This window comes from Epinephelus fuscoguttatus, linkage group LG16 (genome assembly GCF_011397635.1).
Source record: "Epinephelus fuscoguttatus linkage group LG16, E.fuscoguttatus.final_Chr_v1".
Taxonomy (NCBI): domain Eukaryota; kingdom Metazoa; phylum Chordata; class Actinopteri; order Perciformes; family Serranidae; genus Epinephelus; species Epinephelus fuscoguttatus.
This window is the reverse complement of record NC_064767.1, coordinates 20545409-20571948: the sequence shown is the minus strand read 5'-3', so window position 1 is coordinate 20571948 and position 26540 is coordinate 20545409. Positions and strand designations below refer to the sequence as shown.

At 41.7% G+C, this 26540-nt stretch overlaps 1 protein-coding gene across 1 annotated transcript; it reads left to right on the top strand.

Moving 5' to 3' along the window:
- The first annotated feature begins 2782 nt into the window (after positions 1–2782).
- Positions 2783–26540, top strand: pdzd7a (PDZ domain containing 7a). The gene is made up of 16 exons (XM_049600279.1): positions 2783–3193; positions 3986–4386; positions 5160–5297; positions 5427–5601; positions 6074–6250; positions 7972–8119; positions 10890–10950; positions 11607–12131; positions 14721–14876; positions 15328–15500; positions 17309–17400; positions 17504–17595; positions 17756–17824; positions 20031–20702; positions 21484–21584; positions 25433–26540. Exons 2-16 carry the CDS (start codon positions 4194–4196, stop codon positions 25607–25609), a joined length of 2949 nt encoding a protein of 982 aa, XP_049456236.1. The 5' UTR covers positions 2783–3193; positions 3986–4193; the 3' UTR covers positions 25610–26540.

Genomic DNA, 26540 nt, shown 5'->3' with positions numbered 1-26540 from the left:
GGCTACAAACATCTGACTGCCCCGAGGATGTTTTATGCTCTAAAGAATTTGTACAAGTGTCAGTTGATCCAGAGAACGTCAGATGAATGTCTTTGGCTCAGCCTTCATAAGTGGCCCGAGACTCATCCAACTATTTGCTCAACATCATGTGCAATATTACTTTTTAATATTATGATCACTTGGCAGTGTAGTGCGATATCATTTTCTCAGAATCACTACTTCTCATTGACATATCATATACAATATAACATTGATTATCAGGAAACCATGTTAGTTCATTTTGAGTAACTCTGGTACCTATCTTACTTCTATTGTTACTCTAGTAGGCACTGTTTTTTGCTTTTGCTCCCTAAACACTTTATATCTTGTATATTTTAAATATTTTGACTGATATTTAATACTTTATTGAAAAACTGGGCCCAGTGTGACCTGGAAACCAACTGGTGGTTCTGGTTGTTAATGGTTTGTGAACGTTAATTGTTGTTACTGTAATTTGTGTTACTGTAATTGAAGCATTCTCTAAGTAAAGTTCTACTGAATTAAAGTGAACTTGATTGAATAAAATCCTTGACTCATTATGTTTAACAAAGTTTTGGAAAGATTTAGTGGAATATCTGTAATGTAGGTCATAGTATGCAGCTGCTTTGTCTGCAATCCTTCCATTCCAATAGACAAGATTAATTTTATTATATTGCATGTATGTCATTATGTTTTCTGCACTAAGTATGTACTGTGACATAAGAGGTTTTTTTTCCATAATAGGGAGTCTCAGGGGTGTCATATACAGGGAAAAGGGGGACTGATTACCCAGGGCCCAAATGGGAGGGATGTCCTTGAAAAGCCTGAAATGAAAAGTTTGGTGTTGTTTGCAATTTTTATTTGTAATTTGCACTGTAACTAAATTAAAATTGGCTGACTAAATCTATTGAAAGACTGAACTTTGTATAAAAAATAGTGGAAGCTCTCTGCCAACCCAGTCTCATTCTTAAGTTGTTGAATACTGGCAGTGACTTCTGTGTCAGACACTGACAAAGAAAAGCCATCCTTTCACATCAGCAGGATGTGTAACAGCACCTGATGGAGTCAGGGGGGAAACATGGCAGGACTCAACATAAGTTAAGGGGGCAAAAAGTCCAAGTTGGGTGGTGGATGTACCCAACAATTATTGACTTTCACCTGGCCGGAAGGCAGGAGTTCACTTCCTGTATGACTGTAAAGCCAAACCCTGTTATTTTTTTTCTAAATCTAACCACCTGCTTTTGTTGCCTGAACTCAACCACGTGTGTTGGCTAAACATAACCAAGTACGTTTGTTGTGGAAGGAAAAAAATGTCAATTCATGGTGCTTTATTGACATAGTATGTTTATTTTGAAAGAGACTGTATGCAAACTGTACACTTCCTGTGAAAATGGATGTGTATTTTGAAAAGACATAATGCATTTAACAGGTATCCAAGAATTTCAAACAACAGACCCACCCAGCCTACCTTGCACATCATATGTAGACATGGAAAGTCCACAACCAAGCAGCGATATGTGACAAGGTCGGAATGAGAATGTGTTGTCTCTGTGGCCCCTCTCACCCCTTAAAGGCGCAAAATGGTTTACGCCACTCCTGTGCTTGATTCGTCTCTAAATGCAGCCAGAGCCAACCAAGTGACTGCTTATGCTGCTGAAGAATCAATGTACACCGTCATTTCTTTCCCCAAGAAAGGGAAATCGGGGTTTCAAAAATGAAAAGAAAGAAAGACAGAAAAGGGAGCAAAAGAAAACGGTGAAAAAAATTAAAAAGATGCATGAATGAGACATGGATCAAGAAAGAAAGAGCCCCGAAGAGAGTGCTTATGAACAGGGCCCAGAATTTTGTGCTACACCCTTGGAGGGTTACCACAAAACTTCAGTTAATAGCCCAGGCTACTATTTGGTTACATCACTGAAATTAACAGGCTTATATTTGGGACAGGCATCTATATTGGATGGACCTTTAATTTCTATTACACCAAACAGTTGCTCAGCAAAGATGGGAAAAACAATCAAATTATTTGTTTTAACCAGTATGAATATTACTTGTATAAAAATTAGGCTTGCCAGTTTGTTGCGTTATAACACATTGACATATTCTGACTTTGTTAGCTTCAGAAGAAGGGAGTCACCACTTGTTTTTTCGTCATGCAGGTAAATCTGAATGATTTACAGTAGTCTCTGGTGCTCATGGTTTCAGTAAAATGAAATCAACCGAGCTAACAATGTGTAGCATCTCAATATTGACAAAACTTTAAACATTCATATTTGTATGTGCGATCTAAACAAAATCTCAAGTGGGTAGTCAGCAATCTGGTTCAAAGACCTTCTATAATAATGAACTGCTTGGCAACCAGACCAGGCTTCTACCTGAGACAAGCCTTTATTAGTCAAAATGTGTAGCTACACCTGGCTAGTGAAGGGGACTGGGCATTGAATTAGGACTAGGCTTTTAATTGAAGTTTTACTGTAGTTTAGTTTAGTTTAGTTTAGTTTATTTGCACATACATGTAGGCCTATAGATACAGGGGAAAAGAAATTAAAAGTTAAAACATTGTGCAGGGGAGGTTAGAAGGCAAAATGGCTTATGATACCTCCCCTATTAAATAAAAAGCAATCAGCCACACCAACGGATACATGAGGGGACAAAAACTGCAAAACTAATACAAAAACCACATGTTCAAGGTCAAGGTTTCCTGTTCCTGTTTAGCCTCAGTATATTCACTGTTATTAATGAAACTTATCAATGGGACCCGCACAGAAGTTGTGATGTAACACCGCTGGCCACTGGGTGGGGTTGTTCACCCACCTCACAGACACGGTGACGGCAGTCAGGAGGATCCACAGCTCACTTTCTCCACACACACCTCTCTGCAATTTTACCCAAAAATACGGACTTAATTAACACATTAATAACCCGAGGACAAAGTGACATAGATTGAAGCAGCGTCACAGTAATATAAGTGCAATTAGTGCACTTAATCATGACTGGTCCAGCGCTAATGGCTGCACAGCTGCAGAGGCTTAAGCACACGGCTTACACCTCATAAGACAATAATTGTCACCTGGAGAACAACTGAGGTGGCACTAATACACCGGAGGTGTCCGATAATGCGTCAGCGAGGCGGACTGAGCGTCTGTCCAGCTCATCCGGCACAACATGGACACAGCAGGTAACCTCCTAACACTTTGTTTACTTTCCTTTAAACGCAATGTCACGATGTTTTAATAGTTTGGCACTCACTTTTTAACGTTTCATGGTTCAAGGTATCATCAGGAGTAAGTTCAGACAGAAGCATGACGCGTTAAAGTTCACCCACACTGCTCGGAAATATGTCAACAGTTTAGAAGTTTAGTTTTAGTTAATGTGAATGCAGATGATAATTAACTGTTTAAAGGAGGTCACTTGTTTATGGATACTGTATCTTGGTCGCTGTCCATGGTGCTGACTGATGGGAACACGTGAAGTTCAATGACAGTAGGACTTCTGCTGACACACTGTAAGGAGATAGGATAGGACTTTGTATTTAGTTTTATTCTATTAAAGGTCCCAGGCTAAAGGTCAGTACTGTATCAAAATGAGTTTGAGTTTTACTATCCCATCTGGTACTTCTGAGCCCACATTACTCATCCCAGAATATTCTCCACACAACAGATATCCATTTAATTAAACATGACCCGAGGGGAATCACCATGCACCGCTGACTTCTCTGCACACAGGCAGTGGAGACGGATTCAGAGGCTGCAGTGGAAACTTGTGGATTAATTCAGCTTCTTGCACCTACAAAGAAAAGTCCACACTTCAATCATGGAGCTCTACTTTTTGCCACCGTTTTTAAATGATTGTTTTTCATTCATCTTTGTGGAGTTTTTCTTTGTCACATTTTCTCTTTTGGATCTTGGATTCTTTTACAAAGCTTTCTCTATGGTCTGGTTTTAATGAAGATTAGGGATGTTACCCACAGGATTGTGAATTGCCAGCTCAAGTGGGGACCAGTTCCAGTATATTATCATCCACTCTGGATCATCAGGTGCAAAAAACCACAGCTCCCCACCACACCTGTCCCCCACCTCCGCTCCCTAAATCCCAGGCTGCACCTCTTCCATCCTGACATCAGACCCCAGATATCCTCCTGTCTGGATGACTGAGGGAAGATTTGCCAGACACATAGCATGGCTCACTGCTCTCACTCCTCTGACTGGAGGGAGATGACAAATGGAGGTGGGCATCCCCACTTCATCCATGGAGGCCAGGCAGGGGGTTCCCACAGTACTACACGCTACATGGTGAAGAAGCAGCACCGCCACAAACGCAGGTCATCCTCACCGATGGGCAGGGTCATTCTCATCAATGCACCTGTTGATGGTGAGATCACAGTCCTCTGTAACTATGGTAACGCACACAGTGGGACTGGTAGCAGAAGGACATTCAGTTATTCAGTCCATCATAAATTCAAGTTTAGATTAGAGTTTAGAGCAAGAAAATGTATTATTATTATGCAATATACTGTAGATACTAGAGCTGAAAGGATTAGTTGATTGTTTAATCAGCAACCATTTTGATTTTGTCAATAACTCATTTTATTTTCAGGCAAAAATACCCCCAAAAGTGCAGAAGTTCGGGTTCCTGAAATTTGAATATTTGCTGGTTCTCTTGTTCTGGTGTGATAGAAGACTGAATATTTTGGGGGCTTGCATCACACAAGCAATTTGAGGACATCATATGTGGATCTAGGAACTTGTGATGAACATTTTTCATTATATTTTCTGACATTTCATGGACTAAACAATTCATCATTTAATGGAGATAATAACTGGCAGATTAATTGATAATGAAAATAATAGTTTGTTGCAGCCCTAGAGGATACCACACAGGTTCACATGAATATCTCAGTGACTCATGATTTAAAAACTTTAATGAAGAAAACATATTTCTCACTTCTAGGTTTGTGGATTTGGTGTAAATTTGAGAAAAAATTGTAGGTAGGTAAAGTGCAAGATATTTGCAGTACTGTTTACCCCTTAATAACTGAGAAAATGGATGTGTAGAAAGCAACTTCTGTTGTTGATTCTGCGAATTATTCAATCAGTTTTAAAATACTAAACCTCTCTGTTTTTGCTTTGTTTTTGTTTTTTCAGGAGGGGATGACAGTGAAGACATTCACACGGTGACAGTAGATAAGAGTCCAGATGGGCGTCTGGGCTTCAGTGTCCGTGGGGGCTCTGAACACGGACTCGGCATATTTGTCAGCAAGGTGGAGGACGACAGCTCTGCAGGTTAGGACAAAGTGTGAGTGTGTGTGTTTGAGTGTGTTTGTCAGTGTGCTTACATCTGGCCATGTGGTCTTCACTTTCCATGTGACATTTACTCCTGTGTATCATACTGAGTTCCACCTGTGTCTGCAGCGCAGGCTGGGCTGACTGTGGGCGATAAGCTGGTGGAGGTGAACGGGGTCAGCCTTGAGAGCATCACCATGAGCAGCGCTGTGAAGGTCCTGACGGGCAACAACAGGCTGCGGATGGTGGTGAGACGGGTGGGCAAGATCCCCGGCATCCGCTACTCCAAGGAGAAGACCACATGGTGAGACCAGACAGCTCAGAGGTGCTGCTCGGTATGGGTTGTGTCAGTGTGAATAAGGCTGCCAAAAATGACATCCTACATCTAATATACCATGAAATATTTATACTTCATAGTTAATTTAACAGCTTTACTTAACAGTAACTGAATATTATGACTGTATAAAGTTTGGTGTACATATTATTATGTAATGTACAGCCTACCACCTTGTTGTTATCCCCACTGACCTTTGCATAGCTCTTGTTTTGTGAAGTCTTGTCACTTGACTGTAGCTCACACTGGTTATCTTTCTTTTGGGATATACTGTATCTTGGTTTCATGTGGCAGCAGTGGATGGATTACCGCTGTGACCTTTATGGCTATTTGATTAACAGATACTGACAGGCCCAAGCGCAGCAGAGAAACAGAAAGCAGTGTATGAGAATGTTTTCATGCGTGTGTTTATTTCACCTTTGGCATATGTGTGTGTGTGTAGGGTGGATCTGATTCACCGGCGGATGGTGGTGGAGGAGAGCGGTCGTACACCATCAGAGACCAGTTCAGACAGCGCTCTCCGCAGGATCGTGCATCTCTTCACCACATCAGATGACTACTGTCTGGGCTTCAACATCAGAGGAGGCAAAGAGTTCGGACTGGGAATTTATGTTTCTAAGTATGAACCAAGAATGGCTTGAAACACGTTCGACTACTGCTTGTTTTACACATGGAGAGGCATCAGACAAACAAAATTATTCAGGGTAGTGCAGTGTGTGCAGAATACAACTTTCCCATAGGAATTAAAGATCACATAATCTCATTTGCAGTTATTTTTTTCCCTGTTTTTGCATTAAATCAAAGAAACCAGGCCTTAAATAGAAAGGCCTTGTGTTGACTTCATCGCCATTACATAAAATGTTGTTAAGAAACTGCTTTGGTGGGCTTCTGGTGAGAAAAAGACACAAACATCTAGTATATACTAAATGTAAAATATTCAACATACTATAAATACAGAGTAAAAAAAGAAACAAAAGTTGTATGAATACATAAAGTCATGTATAACTGTAGACATCAAATGAGAACGGGCAATGAACTGTTTACTGTGGTCATTTGAGTAGTACAAAAGAAAATGGCCATCGTTGTTAGTTGCTATGGTGACAACAAACGTCAGAGGGAGACATAAAATGTGTCATACTCACTAGTTTGAGAATGATATTGAGGCCTATTTACCTTACTAAACAGAAAAATAAAACCACACACCAATACAAGCTTCTCTCCTTCCCCAAATTGAGACTAACTTTTAACTCATAGTATTTACTTAAACTCAACAGAAACAAAATAAACCTCATCAAAATCAATCGTAATTCAGTTGAATTTTATTTATAAAGCCCAATATCACAAATCACAATTTGCCTCAAAAAGCTTTACAGTATAAACTATATTACAGAAAAAAACTCTCTAAAAACCCTTATATGGTAGAAACCTCAGGAAGAGCAACTGAGGCCAGATCCCTCTTTGAGGACGGACACATGTGCAATAGATGTCATGTGTACAGGACAGATTAACATAATAAATGTACAGTGATCAATATGACAAAATTTGTCTTGTTAGTTATCTAGTTAGTTATTCCACTGTTTCAACAATCTCCAACTTTGGTTTGGTTGAAATTTATCCTGAATTTACTGAGTTAGATGTAAAAATATGCTGATCTCCACACTGTTTATCCCTGTGGTCTCTGCCTCTGCCTCTGCCTCTCAGCTGTTCACTGAGCAGCGACTCTCACTCATTCTGATGAAGCAGCTATAGTAATGTTACATCATGTTTCAACAAACATGCAGCTAATGGCAAAAACAAAACAGGAAAAAATAGTTATGGTAATATGTTAAAAGTAACAGATTGTTAGGGCGCCCATTAGCTCACCTGGTAAAGGCGGCGCCCCCTGTGCAAAGGCTTTGTCCTTGCTGCAGCAGCTGCGGGTTTGGTTCTAATCTGTGGCCCTTTGCTGCATGTCATTCCTCTTCTCCTTCCCTCTTTCACACTAACAACTGTCCTATCGATTTAAGGCAAAAAAAAGCCCTAAAAAACTAAGCAAGAAAAAGATTGTTTATTTGAGCATGTTAATACTCCACTGCTTGTTTGGTTGTCCAAAACCTCACCTCAGTGAATTTGCCACTTGCCACAAGTTGGTTTGTTTATATGGACATTTATACGGAAGTCAGCCCACTACAATTGTTGCAATAGCAACAGTACACATAAAAATGGCCTCACCTCTGAACATTCTGCTACGTTAATATCAATGGGGAACTTCCATTCTACTCTCATTCTGTTTCTATGGGTTTAAACTTAAGCTGTAAGTGCCTACAATTTACCCACTGCCTTTATGCACTTTCTCTTCAGGTTGGACCCGGGCGGGCTTGCAGAACTGCATGGCATCAAAATGGGCGATCAAATCCTGGCAGCCAACGGGGTCAGCTTTGATGACATCACCCATAGCAATGCAGTCGAGGTCTTGAAGAGCCACACGCATGTCATGTTGACCATCAGGGTGAGAGACAATTTTACAAATAAATTTAAAGCTGCGCTAAGTGATAATTTTTATATTAATAATGGATCAAATTATTATGTGCAGAAAAGGGTCACTTGTAATATTAAGCTGACAGCTCTTTAGTGCGTCTTAGCCTCTTAAAGCTGATTGTTTTAGTTGTACGACCCGCAATGTCTGTGATTTTGTTCACTCTCACTGCTCCCATCATCCCTATTGTCAGCTACAAAACTCCAGAAACCCACTGTGTACTACCTGCCCGACACCAAACAGCAGATAGTTAGTGACTAGCTGGTGACTATAGTGGAGCATTTAGCAGCTAGTGAGTGAAATATTTCCCATAGGTGTTGGTTTAGAACAAAATATAGCTAAAAGGATAGTAAATATTTTACTTACATTTATCTGGTGGACAGAAACACAACTCCAACTGAATGCTGATGTTGTTCCATGTCAGCTGGATGTGTAAATAAGAAACAAACATGTTAACTTCATTAAGTGATAATATGTCAGTGTTCTGTGTACAACTTGTTCCCCTTAAAAGATCAGTCGATGCAGGTTAAAGTCTGATCTCAGAAATGTGTCCCCTAGGTCCTTGACACATCTGTGGTGCAGTGTTCTATGGCAGCTTTAATCATTTGCTCAGGTTTAAACATAACAATTGATTGGGTGCTTTAAGTGCTGTGACACAATAATAAATGTTACAGCGTGTTAAACAACACCAGCTCTCCTGAGAAGGGGACAGAATGAGCCTGCAGAGCAGAGCAGACAGCTGGCTCACAGCCCTTGAATTCCTTATGTGTGTCTGTGTACACACGCATGTGAGTGTGTGTGTGTGTGTGTGTGTGTGTGTAAGGCCGTGCCACTTAACCCGTGTCATTTTTAGATAAAGGAGTTGTGTGTATGTTTGTGTGTATGAATGGGCACATGTGTGTTGGTGCAGTGTGTTTGAGCGCTCTCTTAGCTCACTAACATTGCTGCGTGCTCATTTTACTCCTCTGATCTCAGGTTCCACGTGTGAAAAACAGCCAGGGACGACGTTCATTATTCAAAGGCAGTCAGGGATCAGGTTATAATCAACAGAAAGCTGAAATTTATGTCTTCCTTGTGTCCTGTATTAGACCCATTTGTGGGTCAGGGTCACGCACAGTGGAGCCAGGGTTAATTTACTAAACTCTGTCACACCTGAGCATCCAAGGCTTTGGTGGAAAATTGTAAACGTAACCTTGCTGCACCTACGTGTCTTCTCTTTGACCTTAAGCTGTGTTGATGAGACAGTCCCTTAAAATAGACCTGGGAGGCAATCAGACACTAATACGTATCACAAAAGTGCTTCTTACTTTAACAAACACTACCTAGAGCAGTGGTTTCCACACCTTAAGCTCAAGCTTAAAGCTGGAATTGTTTAGGTGTGGATTGTTGTATGATAATATTGACTGTTAATAATACAATATTATCACAATACTTGAGTCACTATATTGCAATTAAAAACATTTTGCAATATACTAAGTATTTCAATAACATGTATTGTGTTTTATTACATTTTTCAACTACATATTATGTCCCCAAAGTAAAACTTTGTCTGTTAGGTTCTTAGGCTGTTTGACTTACTTCAGTCATTTAGTATTACAGTCAGGTTGCTCTCGGGCACTGTTCGTACATATACCAATGAAAAGTAATCCATGAATTCATATGTAAATCATGTAATCATAATCTAGTAATTTGTGTATAGCCTACGTTATTGGGAAGGCTGCAATCCCGTGACCCATGTGCTGACGGGAGTAAAGACGAAAGTAGAATAAAGAGTGAAATGTAAGTTAGGTTAGGGTGGTGGACAGGTAAAACAAACACAGGACAAGACCAGTGTTTGTGTTCCATGTGAAACCAAGTAAACTTTTAAGGTACGTCGTCACCATGGGTGTTTTCCTAAACCTAACCTTCATAACTTCACCTTAAGTACTTTACATTAGGTGTGTAACTTTACCTTAAGTATGATATATTTAGTATGTAATGTGACAGTGCCCCACCATGTTTCTTTTCCTAAACCTAACCTATGTAACTTTACATTAAGTACATTAAGTATGTAACACTATGTTAAGTATGTAATGTGATGACATCCAACCATGTTTCTTCTCCTCAACAAAACCTACTTAAATTTACTTGCCTTTACCTAACCCCATCCTCAACACTTAAACCTTATGATAAGTGTGTAACTGTACATTAACTATTTTACTTGAAGCTCTATGCCTGGGGCACTAGATTGTTAGATATTAGATATACTGGGGCGGTTGATTGGCGGTTGAGTGGGTCGTCCACTTATCAGAAGACAGGCACTCCGATCCCTGGTTCCACCAGCCCGCATGTCGAAGTATCCTTGGGCAAGATACTGAACCCCAATTTGCTTCCGATGATTGTTCCATCAGTGTGTTGGTGCGAGTGAATGATTACTGAATAGCAGGTGGCACTACCATGGGTATGGTAGCCTCGGTCTCCAGTGTGTAAATGTGTGTGTGAATGGGTGAATGTGACATGTAGTGTTAAAGTGCTTCAAGTCATCTGAAGACTAGAAGAGCGCTGTACAAGTGCAGTCAGTTTACCACAACAACAACTGTTGTATGAGGATACGTTGTTGTTGTATTTGTATTTGTATTTGTATTTGCAGAATTAATAATTAAAGACATGCTTGACTTCTTTGTATTGACACAATATTGCCCTGCAAAATGTTGTTTATGTTCTCTCTAACTATTAATATTATCATGTTTTTGCTGTTGAACAGGAAGCTGGGAGATACCCTGCATACAAGGAGATGGTGGCAGAATACGGCTGGCTCGACAAACGTACGTTGACTTTTTCAAAATACGACTTTACAAGATAGAGATAGTGTTTTTGGTTCTCATTTCTGTTTGCAAAGCCACATGTTTGATTCTACTTGGAAATCTAAAAAAAAAGTGGAACAGTGGCCACATGTAGCCTGCTTATACTAAAACCCTGTCATTCAATTTCTTGACAGGACTCAAATTCCTTGTTTTTCAATTTGATATGAGTACTTCTGAACGCAGCCAGGGATTAATTCAGTGTACTCAAAGGCAGCTCAGTCGTCTGGAACAGAGCACGACCTGACATCTAGGTCAAGATGCAGAGTCATTTTGGAGTTTCATTATAAAAAAAAAAGACAGAAAAAGAATAACTCTGGGTTCATGTTCTGTCTCTCAGAAGTTTAGAGGATTAATAGGACATGAGGGCAGACAGACTTTGATCCAAACAAAGCAGACTGCTGTGAGATATAAGGAAATGAAGCTTCCTGTACAAATCTTATTTAGCGTGTAACCCAGCAGCTTCTGTGTGTGTGTGTGTGTGTGTGTGTGTGTGTGTGTGTGTGTGTGTTGTGCTCCAATATAACAATTGGACAGTTTCATAAGGTATTGCACACACACAATGATATTTTAAACACTAATCCCCATAATTCATTCTAATTATGGATTGTTTTCTGCAGTGGCCAACGGGGGCCCCGCACCATCCTCCCAGGGTTCAGACTCCAACTCCTCTGCCTCCTCCTTGTCCTCCAGCACCCCTCTCAGCTCCCTCAGTGGTCTCTCCCAGGTCCTTTTCCCTCCTGTCTTTGGCTCAGAGATGGTAGACGTCGCCATCTCCACAGAGGACCGCTCCCGACGTCCAAGCAGTGCAGAGCGAACTGCTGACACCGCCATACAGACTGACCCCCATCCCCCAAACTTGGTGGACTACCCCTCAACTAATGGGTCTCACCCTAGGCTGGTCACCACAGAAACTAGCCGGACTGTAGGCGCCACAGTGCTGCTGAAGGACACGGTCATACGTGGGAAAGGGGAAGGACCTAGGGAGATGGAAGGAGCTGGAGAAGGAGGGCGGGGGCGCACAAGGACACTGTCATCAGGGAACCAGGAAGTAGAGAAACACTCACCTAAGACGGCAGCACTGATGGCCCTGAGCAGACCACGAAAGCCAATCAGACGTTCCCAGAGCCACATCACTGCTTCAGGTGAGAACTGCAGGCTCAGTGGAATTGTAAGGAGCGAGAAACTGAGGCTTTAAGGTTGTTTATAGACACAGGTGTCATATTAAAGCAGCCACAAGGAGTTTTTATCTTGTTGTGACACAGTCTCAATTTAATACCGGTGGTTCTATATGACCTACATAAGTAAACAAGACCATCAGTGAGAAGACTGGCTATTTCTATAGAGTTATTCTTAATGCCTGTCCCTGGGGCCTCAACGCAGGCTGGATGAACCTATGCTGTTTCGCAGTATGTAAGCCTGTTCAAAGAAGAAGAATAAAGCAGAAGATTTTTCTTTAGAGAATTTTGTTTTTGACATTATCTTTTGTGGTGATGGCTGATACTGGGGCAGGATCGACAAAGAGAAAAAGAAAAGAATTGAATAGAAAAAAGAGCTAAAAGGGACGGTTATAGTGCCGAGGGACACAAGTCAACCTTGGTCGGTTATTCAACAGATGGAGCGGATTGCAGTATATGAAAGGATCCTAAATTGGCCCTCCTCCTCCTCGATAGATAGGCTATGTGAAATGTGTAAGATGTGGTCATACATAAAAATATGAATTTACATTTTTGGCTGAAACAAAATTTACTTGTGCGACCTTCATCATATTAATTTTACTCTGTAACAAACATCACCCCTTTGCAATGCATCCTGCAAACAGCTGTTAAAAAAATTAAACCTTATTAAAAATCAATTGTGCCCAGTAGCTCACCTGGTAGAGCAGGCATCCCATGTACCAAGGCTGTGTCCTTGCTGCAGCAGCCCCAGTTCAATTCTAGCCTGCAGCCCTCCGCTGCATGCCATCCCCGCTCTCCCGACCTTCACACACTCAATCTGTCCTATCAAATAAAAAGGGAAAAAGCCAAAAATTATTTTTTGGGGGAAAAAGTGTCTTTCTTTCATTTGCTTCCAATACAATTGCACTACTAGCCAGATCTTTACAACATTAGGCGTTGTTGCCATAGACTGTATAAGTAATCGACATAGCCACTGTGGAGTCACCCATTGGTTTGGGAAATTCCATTTGAAGCTAAGAGTTTGGCATTTTGTCCGTTGTCAACTTGGTTTTTGGAGCCAGACGTGACCATATTTGCACAAGAGTGTGGGGCTGTGGAGGAGCAAGGAGTAGATCTTACTCACAGACTGCAGCAAAGCCTCACAGACAGCCTGTCACTCAAGCGGCACCGCCCCTAAATATGCGTAACTTTAAGCCTTAATAAAATGTGAACAGGTGACTAACATAAAAATTAACCCCCTGTACAGTTGTCATTGACTGTTAGCTAGAAAGACCCAAACTGCTTTGTGTACTGGGCTGCAAATATGATGGGCTTTGATTCACTTTTAAAGCATCTTGAGGTTGCTGCCTGGTATGTGTTCATGGAAACACAGCCACTTTTTTTCCACAGAGGCCGCCAAAATCAACACAATGAGAGTTCCTTATAGTTACTTTAATTATAAACATTGGCCTGATATATTGGCTGATGAAAGCTTATCATAGATTTATCAGTATTGTTGTTTTTGTTGGCTGAAAAGGAACATTCACAACATGAAACTTGGAAAAATGTTTGAAGCAGGCAACTGCAGTATCAGTCAGGCTGTACTCTGTTTTGTGATTGTTGATTATAGTGGTAGTATCATCCATCTCACGTGAGAAATCAGCCTTTCCAGATTCACGGCACCGTGGGTATTGCAGTCACAACCAGGTTCAGTTCCTTAGCTGATTTTTGTGACAGGACCTGCACTCACTGTGTAATGAGATCTGTTCTGAAATCCTCTAGAGATCTTCCTGCGGCCCATCAGTCAGTTTAATGACCCCTCATCTTTCTATCACTCCAGGAAGTAAACAAGAACATCCAGACTGCACATGGCTGATTTAAGCTCCAGACACAATTTGTCCAAGAGCACAAAGTTCAACGCAGACTCATGATTAATCACCGCCCTTTACTCTCACTTGTTGTACCTCTGTGAGAAATGAATAAGAACAAGCATATGGAGAAATATCTCATCCAAGCCTTGGCGGGGCTGTTGAGTTATTAGCCTTTCCTTTTCAATTTATCCGGCTCATTCATACCTCCAGGACCTGGCGAGGGCTCAGGCCGGAGCTCAGGGCTGATTGGACATTTGTTATGTAAGCTGGAGCACTTTGCTGTAGTGCCTTCAGTAGATAGGGGTGTGTTCAGGTTGGTGTAGCTGCAATTCATCAGAATTACTGTGTTACTTTCCACAGTGGCAGATTTACTGCAGCGAACAGAGGAGCTGACTGGAAGAGAAATGAACAGTCTGTACTCATAGCGGAGAGTGTGTATCACCCACTGTTATTGGCTAACAGTTAAGCATGGAGCAATACAAAGCCTAATGAATTATGTTTTCAGTGCCATACACAGAAATGCAGAATGTCCTATTCTTGCTATGGTTCAACACCACTTATGGAAGATTTTTGTGTGATGTAGTCGTTTAGTTAAACCCCTTTCATTTACATAATTTAGCAGGTGTTAAAATAAGTCATGGATAAAATGCATCTGTATTATAAGCTGATTTGGAGAGATTTGTGTCTTCTTTTTTTCCACCTTTAGAAGATAGACGAAAGACGAAGAGGCAACAGAAGGAGAGGAGCTCAGGAGAGGGTAAAACCAGCCTGCAGCGATCTAAAACCTTTGTCAACCTGTTCTTTAAGAAAGATCGTAAAGGGAAGAGTCGCTCCAAGTCACCGTCTCACCATGCTGACAAAGGTGAGGGCACGGTCACAGGATATCTTCTGTCTTTCCAGGCACATATTCTGCATCCAACACTGCAAAATATAGCCTAAGGTTTTGACTGAATTGCCATTTTGTTTCACTTCAATTATTATATTTGAACAAATCTGAGATATGGGCAGCAATTTAGACATCTTAAACCAGGAAAAATGCTGTTTGAGATTATATTTCTGGCACTGGGAGGTATCAGTCCATCCCAGTAGCCATTCACTCATTTCTGGGAGTTCATAAGTTTACAGCATCAGTGATAAGATGGGAAGCTGGGAGATGATTGCAACAGCCTCAATAGAAAGATTTTGGGAAATTTTGCACGGACATCCCTGGGTTTGTGAGGCTAAATCTTTATTTTGTATGAGTGTATCTCATGACATCTGCACATGTTTCTGTTTGCATCTTGTTGATTTCAGTTTGAACTTTAATCCCTTAGACAAGGAGCGAGGCCGTCCCTTCCAGCTCTTGACCTCCCCAAAAGAATCCCGTGCTGGGGTTAAAGACAGCAGCCCGCTGCCCCGACCAGAGACCCTGCAGCACGTTGAGGACATGGCAAAGAAACTGCTCAGCCAGGATGAGGTGGCTGCTGTGATGAGACACTGTCGGCGGGTAAGTCTCTGATCTGAAATTACCATCTCTAACACCTCAGGGGCACTCTCCTGTGAGTGTGTGTTTTTTTCCACCCACTGAATGAAACCAGCTGGACTACTCTCAGGCTTAAGTGTGCAGTATTGTTCCCCGTGCCGCTGAGTGTCCTTTAGTGATAGACGTGTCTGGCAGCAGCTGTGACAAAAGATGGATTTGGCCTGCCATTTATGATTAGGATCAAATATCAGCCGTCATCTGATCCCCTTGTCTCACTCGGCCCATCTCACACTCATCGGCCAATTTCAGGGGATCAGCTCCTTTGCAACCACTGCAGAAGATATCGAGATACTTACAGCACAGTCTGACTCACCTGTTAATACAGTAATTAAACACCAAGTGTGCAGTGGTGTAATTGGAAAACTGAATATTTAATGTACACGCAGCACATCAGAGAACAGCCAAGCTCCTTATCATTAAATGTGCAGTTATGATTTTAACACCTTTGGTTAAAGGGCAACTCCACCAATTTAGTATTGCACTTCCATAAAGTTGGGGGACGCAGAAGAGTCTGATTTTGAAAAGAATAGTAGACTCAAGTATAGTGAGTGCTACATTTCCCATAATGCACCTGGGTAGTGTCTACCTGGGTCCATTTCCTCCTGTGTACTCCATTCTTTCAAACCTCTCACCTTCAGTTTGCAACGCAGGCTTTCTGTTAAAAGTCTCAAGCACAAGCACAACTCTGATGACATCACCATGACATCATCAGGTTTTTTTAAAACTCCCTTCAGAGCCAGAGTTAAGTACTACATATGTAAATTTTAAATATAAAGCGCCTTTTGACACAAGAGTTACAAGGTACTGTAAAAACATTAAAGAAAAATAATAAAATGGAGAGACAGAAAATAAAAGGCATTAAAACTGCATAGAACAGTTACACATTATTAAACAAAGTGCTTATGAAACAATGCATTTTAACAGCTTCTAAAATGTCCAGTGTGTATGAGTTAGGGAGATGTAGTGGAATCTAGCAGTGAGGATTGCAGATTGCAACCAGTTAAGACTTCTCTTCCTTTAGAGTTCATTGTTCAGAAGGTTTTTGTTTTACCACTGTGTTCACCTATTTTCTATGATAACTTAATGTGTGTGCACCTTATTTCTGATCTGAATGTTCAGGTGGTTTTTATTTTGAGCTGAAATATCCACAGAGGTCTTCTCTTCTCTTATACAAATGGACCTGGTGATTTAAATTGTTAAAAACACTGAATAAAGCATTTCTTTAGTTACAAAGCAGTTTTTCCGATGCAGTTTGGCATGTCAGACATGGATCGCTAATGTAGCACCTGCTAATCTGTGCCAACCTTTTTTCTCTGATAACATAAGATCCAGAAGTTCAGAAATTTTATAATTATCTGCAGAGATCTCCACCCCTCCAAAACCAATGAACCAGGTGATTTAAACTCGTAAAAACACAGAAGAAATCAGTATTAATAACCTGTGTTTTTCCGATGCTGCTCATCGCAGACGGGCCGCTAACTATGGTGGCCGATCTGAAAACATGAACGGCCCTATTTAGAGGTTTATCTGATCTGGACTTATCTAGTAACGTGGCAGTGAAACATGCCGATCTCAGTAGACAAGGACCTGCTCTCTAAAGATATAAACGGCTCATTCTAAGGTAACACAAACACAATGGTGATTATACACTAAACAAAAATTGCTGTGTGTCCTTTTAAAAAGTCAAAAATCTCTTCATATTCACAACCACACTAATTGGTTCTTCTTATTCATCTCCTCTAATTTGTGTACCAACCTAATCTTTCCCTCAGTTTTTGTCCGAGAATGTGATTGAGGATTTAGTGCGTCCCCTTTTGGCAATCTTGGACAGGCCGGAGAAAATCCTTCTTCTCAGAGAAATAAGGTGAGATACACAGAGTATATGTACAGTATAATAGTGTTTTAATACTTATACATACTGTGTATGTGTTAATATATATGACTGACTCTGATCCTATCCTCTGCAGGATGCTGATGCCTTCTTCTGAGCTGGGTCGATTTGACAGCATGGTCATGCCCTTTGAGCTGGAGGCGTATGATACTCTCAAGAGTCGCTCTGGTAACAGGATATACTTGACTTTGCCAATTTATTAAATTCATACAGCTCAACATTAAGTCACAATTTTCTGTTTGCATAAAAGAAACAAAATAGATATAGAAGTTGGGAAATAGCTGATGAGAAATCAGTGATATATCCTGAGTTTTTTATTTCTTCCTAGTTCGCTCTCCAGCTCTGCGCTCCCCTCGCAGTGGAACCCCTCGACGTCACCTCATCACCCCAATCCCAGGTACATTTGCTTTATCTCTCCCTTCCTCTCACCCTTTCTCTTTCTAGCCCTCTTTCTTCTGTCCAGTCGATGTCCTTTCTCTAATCCCAGAGCAACTTGAGATAGACAAGGGGCTTAAACCTCTCACCTTTTGTCTCCTTCCCTTCCTGCTCTTACTTTCCTCCCTTGCTTCACTTCTTTCCTGCCTCATCTCATATCTGTAGTGTCAAACTGAAACACCTGCAGGAACGGACTGTATCCCGTCCCTGGCATTCCACACACACACACACACACCCGTACCCACCTCCTGACCTCATATAAAACACTCTTACACACACACATTGCCATGCACAAAATATCTCAGGTTTCCTGTGCCTGTGCTGAAGCAGAGGCTTGTGTTACATCTCTGTGGCCAACAGAAAGGGCTGAGACGAGCCCGGTCGGCCGCTGTGACACTTCAACAATACAGAGATGCTTTTATCCTCTTCCTCATTCAAGAGTCATTGAGACACAATCAATACAGTCTTACTTTAGACTGACTGCAGCCATCTCACTTTCTAAAATCACAGGTTAGGGGTCACAAGGTCAACATTATTATTTCAGGTTGACGTTGTACCTCCATAAACAAGCTGGATATTTTTGCTCTGCAAAGACATTATAAATATAAGATGACAGCGCCATCTCAAAGTGCTTTCAGAGAGTGCTTATTTTATCCATTTGTCCCAACAGTTTATCCCTATTTTACAGTAAAATTGTGTAGTTTTGTCCTTTTATGCCACAGTTATCCCCAGAATGTACGCTGTCATTGTCCTTTTTTAACACCAACATTTCTATGTGCAAATATTGAAAAAAAAATCCAATCTATATTTTGTCATTCAGGCAATGTTGTGTGAAATCGTCACCCACTGTTTGCAGTTTGAATACCCTTCAGGTGTGTGCATGAGTAAGCATGTCCTGATGTTTTCTTAGCATCAGTATTCCAAGTGTGAAATCCTTATAGATGAGAACGTTGCTTACTTTTTATTAAGATATGACTACTTGAGAAAATTAGGCTTTTTGTAATATAAATGTCGAACATTTCAATGCAATGATATGGTTGAGAGTAGCTCAGTACAAATTGCGCATGTTTTATCCTCAGCAGCTCAGGATTTAATTGGCAACTCCACCAATTTTACAAGTATAAATCTGTTTATAGGTCTTGGGTAGTACTGCTGCATATGTGAAAAGAAGTTACATAAGGCCTTTATGCAGAAGGAGCTTCATGAAATCTGATAAACTGACTCAAGTGATGTAACTTAAGTAAGTGTTGGCTGAGGCCAAAGACAATCTGATGGTGTGGAGTTAGAAAGAACTGAGCTTAGCAAACCTCTGTAGCATGCTCCTAATCTCTGTTTGAGGCTAGTGGTTCAAGGCTACATTAGCTACTACAAGCATAACACAAATAAATATGCAACCCAAACTGTTGCATTGCGGATAATGTAGGCACCAGGTTTTGAGAAGGGAACAAGGCAACATCTGGTTCTGCTGCATCAATTTTGATCATTTCAGTCAGGAACACTTCAGTCAAAGAAAACTTTATCTCCATTTGCAGTATTATATTTGGCGGTATGGCTCTGTTCTGGGGCCTCTCTGCTTTTCTTCATCCCTGTGCAGAAAGACTCTTCCAAGCACCTATGAGAAAAGCCTTAAGGCAAAGAGAGCATACCTTCCTGCCCTTCCATGCGCCTACATGGAAAGCCTAAGCCAGGGAGAGCAGCAGCAAAGACCCCCCCCCCCCCGGGAACAGAACAGAGCAGCATCAGTGACAAACAGAAATGACATTGATAAGTCAGATACAGCATGAAAAGGAGGAGCTGGGGTCGAGGCCAGTTGCAAAGCAGCTTGCAGAGGAAGTAGCAACAGTAGGCAGGCCAGAGCAATTTAAATAGGGCGCCCTGAATGAGATTTGCCAATAGGTTGCATTGCTGAGCTTAACATTGTGTCCTGCCTGGGCTAATGCTATGCTCAATTTTTTGAACTGTCTATCCTGAGTCCAACAAAGTTATAGAAGTGCAATGCTAAATCAGTGATGTGAGCTTTTATCTCATGCTGACTGGCTGCTTTGACTCTGAATAATCTTTGCATCACTGTGTTTTTATGCAGACGTTCCACATTTGGAAGAAACTTCTACTTTTGCTGTTTAAAATGTACCATTAAAGCTGAACTCACTGTTGTTATGTTTGTCCAGACTACAGGGGTGGGTTCCACCTCCAGCCAGTCCAGGACACCCTGCGGGAGTGTCAGTTGATTGAGGAGTTGGATAGACTACGTTTGTCCAGCCAGCAGTCAGGCCATCTACCTCCATCCCGTGCCTTCACCCCTCTGTTGGATATACCTGTGGACAACTACACCTCCTCCAGTGTGCGCTCCCGCTCCCTGAGCCCCTCACCCACCCACAGCCTCCTCCTCACAGAATCACCACACAGCACCCAGCGTGGGCGCCAACCCCATCGCTCCCCAAACAGAAGAGAGAACGGGGCATCACGGTATGACGAGGTCTCCTTGTTGTCCGTGTCAGACCGAGGAGATGTGGCTCCTGAACGAGGGAGGTCGCCTGTGAGAAACGGCCATGGGAGAGTGAGGAGGGAGGCGAGTCCTGACAGTATAGATGGCAGAAGTAGCAGGCAGGAGGGCTACACAGAGGTCAGCGTACGTGTTCCCTCTCAGCGGCGAGGGAGAACCCCTCTGGCTAATGTGTTCGAGCCCCAGAGAGACAAGAGTCCATCCACAGGCAGAAACAGCAGCCAGCAGCTAAATGGATTTTCACAAAATGGTCACGGTGTGAAGAGAAGAGCAACTCTGCCACCTGAGGAGTATGAAATCAGCACTTTGACCATCTCGAAGGCCAAGCAGTCACTGGGTAAGTTCTGTACACAAACACATGCATTTTGCAGTTTGGTTTAAGTTTAATTAATTTAGGTGTTATTCAACTCGGTGTGTGAATATGTTTATTCAATATGCTTGGAAGTAGAATAAAAACTGCTAAATTACTATTGTGAAACTGTCAGTTTTAATGTTCCCATCCTCCCATATCCATCACATCACCAGTGGAGGTCAGGGTAGAGGACTCCAAACTTTTTATATTGGTGGCCCCGGCACACCTAACTTTTCCATTAAGATGTACCACCAGATAATTTAGGTGCAACCACATTTGTGCTTTTTAACATTTCAGTTCAGAGTGTACTGTGCCCAGCCATTCTTTGGCCACACTGTTTGCAATAAATGCAATGCATGATGTTGGTGGTTTAATCATATCTGATCCGTGGAAATTGGACAAGCCATTCTTTGTAAAACGCATATATTTTGGCCTTGTTGTATGCTGTAGGCTCAGACTCAGAGTCAGTGGACTCTGGATGGGTAAAGAAAAATAATGCGACACACAGAGACAGAGCTGCTAAATGTAGGGCAGACTAGTGTAACCAATGAAAATACTAAGTCACTCTCGACAGATTTTTGGTTGCATGTGTGAGTCACGGGGTATCACTTCATACTAAACTGAAAGGAAGAGTTAAATGCTTCACTGATAACTGAACAAGACCGAAGAGAGTTTCAACAATATTAGACTACTTAGAGTACAAGAATCTGGCACTGTCGAGCAATCCCTTGGTTTATTAATTTATAATTTCCCTGTGTGTTTACAGGTATTAGTATCTCTGGAGGTATGGAGTCCAGAGTTCAGCCCATGATAAAGATAGAGAAAATCTTTCCAGGAGGAGCTGCATCTACGAATGAGGCTCTGAAGGTGAGCAGTTATGGAAGAAACACCTCAATATGTTACAAAAATGGGTATTGATTTAATGACAACAGGTAAAAGAAAAAGAAAAAATAATGATTATGATTCTGAGCCTAAAGAAAAAGTGGTAAACACTTTAACCACAACTACATCCTTTCACCCTAAATAATGAAACTGTTATTTGTATATAACACCCTGATTGTAAAGCTCATTAGTTGTCCGTCCTGGTTGGAGTGTTTTAGAAGAACCTGTCAGACCTCTGCTCTGTGGTTATGAGTTGTTGCCATAAGTAAGCATGTCTATGACGGAGAGCATGAAGGAGTGCAATGAGGAGTGGCGACGAGAAGAGTGGAGAGCTGTCTCAAGTAGCCCATCGCCTCCATTATTGATGAGCCACACAGGTGCCAGTCTGCTAATGTATTGGTAATATATTGCCTGCACAGTAACTTAACGTTGTACGTGATCTTGGCCTGGTTTCACTTAAACACACATGATACACACACTCATTCAATACAGTTAACCACAGGCTAATTCCTGACCAGAGTCAAAGATAGAAGTTTGTTTCCAACAGCTAGATATCCATACTCAGGTGTAATGCCTGATTAGAGTACAACATAGGGGGGGATCCAGTATCTGCTCAGCCTTTCAAATTCAAAGTACTTCCTTCTTACAGTCTCTCTAGTCACACATTTGGCTGCACAAAGAGTCACACAATACACAGACACATGCTACATTATGCAACCAATCTGGAACAAAAAGAACCTAAAGAAAGAGAAGATAAAAATGGAGAGAATGGAAGAAGTGACTGTAACAAAGCAACAAAGTGGTAAGATGGCCAAAAACAGACCAAGCAGTCTCGAAGCATGGCTTGCTGCAATAATTACATTTTTTCTGTTGCTGGGAAGCATCGTCATGTGTTTCATGTGGGAAGTAATTCCTTGTAACATAGGTCAACATGTCACAGAAGACACAGGACTCTGTTTACTGATTGGCTGCGGGTATTCTCTGACCACAACTCACCATAAACAGTTAATAATGATACATTTATAGGTGCCTTTCAAGACAGAGAAAATAACAGCACATTAACAAATACATATTCAGCAAAACAAGTTTACAGTGAATAAAATTCTGTGTAAAGAGTGTATGTGTGTGGCTAGACGGACGGGAGTCATATTGAATAGACGTTTTGAAAGAGATTAGTTTTGAGGTGGTATTTGAGGGTGGAGAGAGTTGATGCTACGGATGTCCGGTGGGAGGGAGTTCCAGAGGCTGGTGGGACAGTGAGGTGGATGGAAGAGGGAGTCCTGAGAGTGTGGGTGGGGGTGTGGCTGTGCAAGAGTTCGGAGAGGTGCAGAGGAGCTAGGATGTGGATGGCGGTATTTAACTGGGAGCCAGTGAAGCTGCTGAATGACAGGAGTGATGTGACTGATGGAGTTAAAGTATCTCCATTTTTTAGTTTTGCCGTAGTCTGTATCAAAATAATTGACTCCCAGCTTGACGTCACCCATTGGATTGTGGATTCTTGCTTTGAAGCCTTGAGTTTGGCATTGTGGTTGTCCCCATCTTGGATTTTTGGAGCCAGAAGTGACCATATTTGGATGAGAAGGTGGAGCTGTTGAGGAGTTAGGGGTGGCTCTGACTCATAGTCTGTGGTGACACCTCTCAGATAGCCGGTCAGCATCCACTGAATAATGAGTATTTTTAAGCCTTGATAAAATGTAAACAGGTGAGTTATATAAAAAATTTACCCCCTTACAGATGTCATAAATGTTAAAAATTAGCTTAAGAGACCAACACCATGTTCGTTCTAGGCTGTAAACATGTTTCTATCTGCTGTGAAGTTTGGCATTTTAACATGGGGTCAATGGGGAATTAATTCAGTTTTGGAGCCAGCCTCAAGTGGCCATTTGAGGAACTGCAGTTTTTGGCATTTTGTGTTTTTCAGCCCTGGAGGTTGCTGCTTGGGCTGTACTTCCAGCTGAATGCTAACATTAGCATCATCTCCAAAGTTGTTACAATTCATACTCATGGGAACTTGAATGTCTGAGCTAAAAATTCATGGCAATCCATTCAAAAGTTTTGAGACATTGTACCAAAAAACACAAATATCAACCTGGTGACGCTACAGGAAAAATCAGGGAATTACCAAAGTCAGTAGGATTTATCCTCTGAAAACCATCAGTGACTGAACCAGAGTTCCTGGTAATGCAGGTTATAGTTGAAGAGAAATTTCGTTCTGAACCAAAGTGGTGACAGATCAACAACACCTTGCACAAACAAAACAAGTTGTTGCTTAGCAGCCTCACACACAGATATATATATGGCTACTTGCCAGCACCCTGCCGCTATCTGTTGTCTCCACCTCACACACCTCACCACGAGGCTTGTCAGCTCACCAGTATCAGCTCCTTTGCTCAGTGCAATCTCCCCCCCGCTCTGCAGAGGGAAGAGAGTCAGTGTTAACATGCATCCTGTCTCCTTAGAGCCACATGACAACAAACAATCAGTGAAGAATGCTGTTTTGTTTGTGTATGTGTGTGGTCATTTGCACACATACTTTCCTGTCCATTAGACTCTGCCACCTGCTTTTATCAGCGGAAACCTGGACAGGAGTGTGTCATGTGCCTGTTTTTAACTGGCTGTGTAAGAGGAGGTCGTAAATAGTGAAACATGTGACAGCTGAATAGACCCACCTCTTTGATGTGTTAGACTTGTGTGTTTACCCACATCATGAAAAATATGATTTTCTTCACTTATGATATATAAGGCACAGAGCCAGTACTTGTCCTCTCCTTAGCTAAATACTCTACTTGAATTTATTTGTAATGGGCTGGTAAACCACATTCTGAGCGTCCCACTGTTCCTTCCATGCAAGCTGTAGTCATTTTTACTGGCTGATGTTATTTTTGGGACATGTATTCGTGACATTTATTGGCTAGAAAAGAAGAAACCTCATAAATGCGCTCCATAAATGGCCATAAAGAGGATGGGGACAGATTAGGTTGCCATCTATTTAATTCAAATAAATTACTTTTCAAAAATGAAAAAAAAAGCACTTTTAATCCCCTCTTTGGTTAAATGTATCTAAATCTTTTGATACTGTTCTCACGGAAGGCTTTAAGGTTATTGGTGAGCACCAGACTCACTGATGAGCTGTAAGAAAACCTCTTCCTATACTATCCAAATATGTTTGACCCATAATAGATCAGATGCAGTAGGGCAGAATGAAGGGAAAACAAATATCTTTGTGTCTAATCACTGGAAAGGAAAAGGGAAAGGAGAAAAAGACATGATTGGTGGAGATGCAACAATGGCTGTCGGCCTTGCGTGTTTGTGCTGTGTTGCTAACCTTCACTGAGGTTGAGCACATGAGGCAGGTGCATCCTCATCAAAGGCTGATGACATCAGGGGAAGTTCCTCTCCTCAGGCCTGCACAGTTTTGCCACATTTTGCTTGCATCCTGCAGGAAACAATGAGAGAGCAGTCCCAACTGTGTGTGTGTGTGGTGTGTGTGTGTGGTTGTCTCAGTGTATGTTCTCTTTTCCACAACCTTGTGCTGAAGGGTAAACTTTATATGTGCACTAGTGACGGCCTTCAGTGTGAATATATTAAACTAACGGGAGAGCCCCAATTCTCTCTGGCATAAATCAGGTTCCTGCCAAGGGACACAATCACTGCAAATTTATGGAAAGTGTCCATCAGAGACAGATCGCTACAGAAAAGAGATATAGAGGGGGAGGAAAACACACAGAGATATATGTAATCATAAAATATGAATAATAATTAATCTTTCTCTTATTCTGTGTTTACAGAGAGTTTTGCATGTTAAACTTTTCACCCTGTGGTTGTGTTTGCAGGCAGGGTATGAGCTTTTGTCTGTGGACGGTGAGAGTCTGCAGGGAGTGACTCATCAGCATGCGGTGGACGTTATTCGCAGAGCGTTCAGCAACAAGGCCAAAGACCTGATGGTTTTCGTGGTCAAGGTCCCCAAGGTCCTTACCACCCCCACAGGCCCCAGGAGACCTGCAGACTAACCTTTGTGTGCCTCACAGTCAGACTGCAGTCCAGGCATGAAGGACAACAAAACCTGCAGCTCCTGAGGGAGTGAATAAACTACAGGATTCACTCCAGAAGAGGAGAGATGGGACAGGTAGATCTCCAGTCATAGTGGAGAGGCATTTGTCCTATGTAAGGCAGAGTTATGACATGTCAAAGAGAAAGGTGAACATGTTGAAGCCGGTTTTAAAGACTGATGCAGTAGCTTATTTAGCAGGATAGACTGTTATAGATCACTTTTGCTACAATGACATGAAGTAAGTTGCAACTGTACGACTTTTATAACATTCCTAGTGTTTTTAGCGAACATTTTACTATATGCATTCATTGCACATAAACTGGACAAAAAGTAAGTAGTATTTTATGATAAGATCATGCGGTTCATGAACTGCTCTTTGTTTAAAATTGTGCCGCTGTTCGACACGTGGCAACCTTGCCGCGACCTCTGAGCACCATCTCATTGTGGAGCCACTGGTCTGCACTTTTCAGTTGGAGCATCTCAGTCCTGCAGCCCCACAGGCCTGCCAGAGGGAGATTACCCCAGCCTGCGTTATGAGATTTATAGATTTATACCCAGATTAAACCCCTGTATTATGTCAAAACTGATAGTTTGGGTTTAGTGGATGTCTGGGGGGATTATTACAAATTGCTGCTCAGTATTTTTGTGCTGTATTTTTCTGGCAGAAGTGCTTGTGCTCTGTAGCAATCCGCCACTTTAGAGGCTTAATTACACCACGCTGTGGACTGAGCTTATGCAGACATGTGGAGGAGTTGGAAAAACATGTCAATGAGAAATGCAGGACATGAAGGCCAGTGGCACAGTTTAAATCAAAGTAGGGTAGAGGAGATGTGGACAGCAAGGTAACTGGAATATAGTGTGTGCATAGTGCCTTACTTCTGCAGACGGCC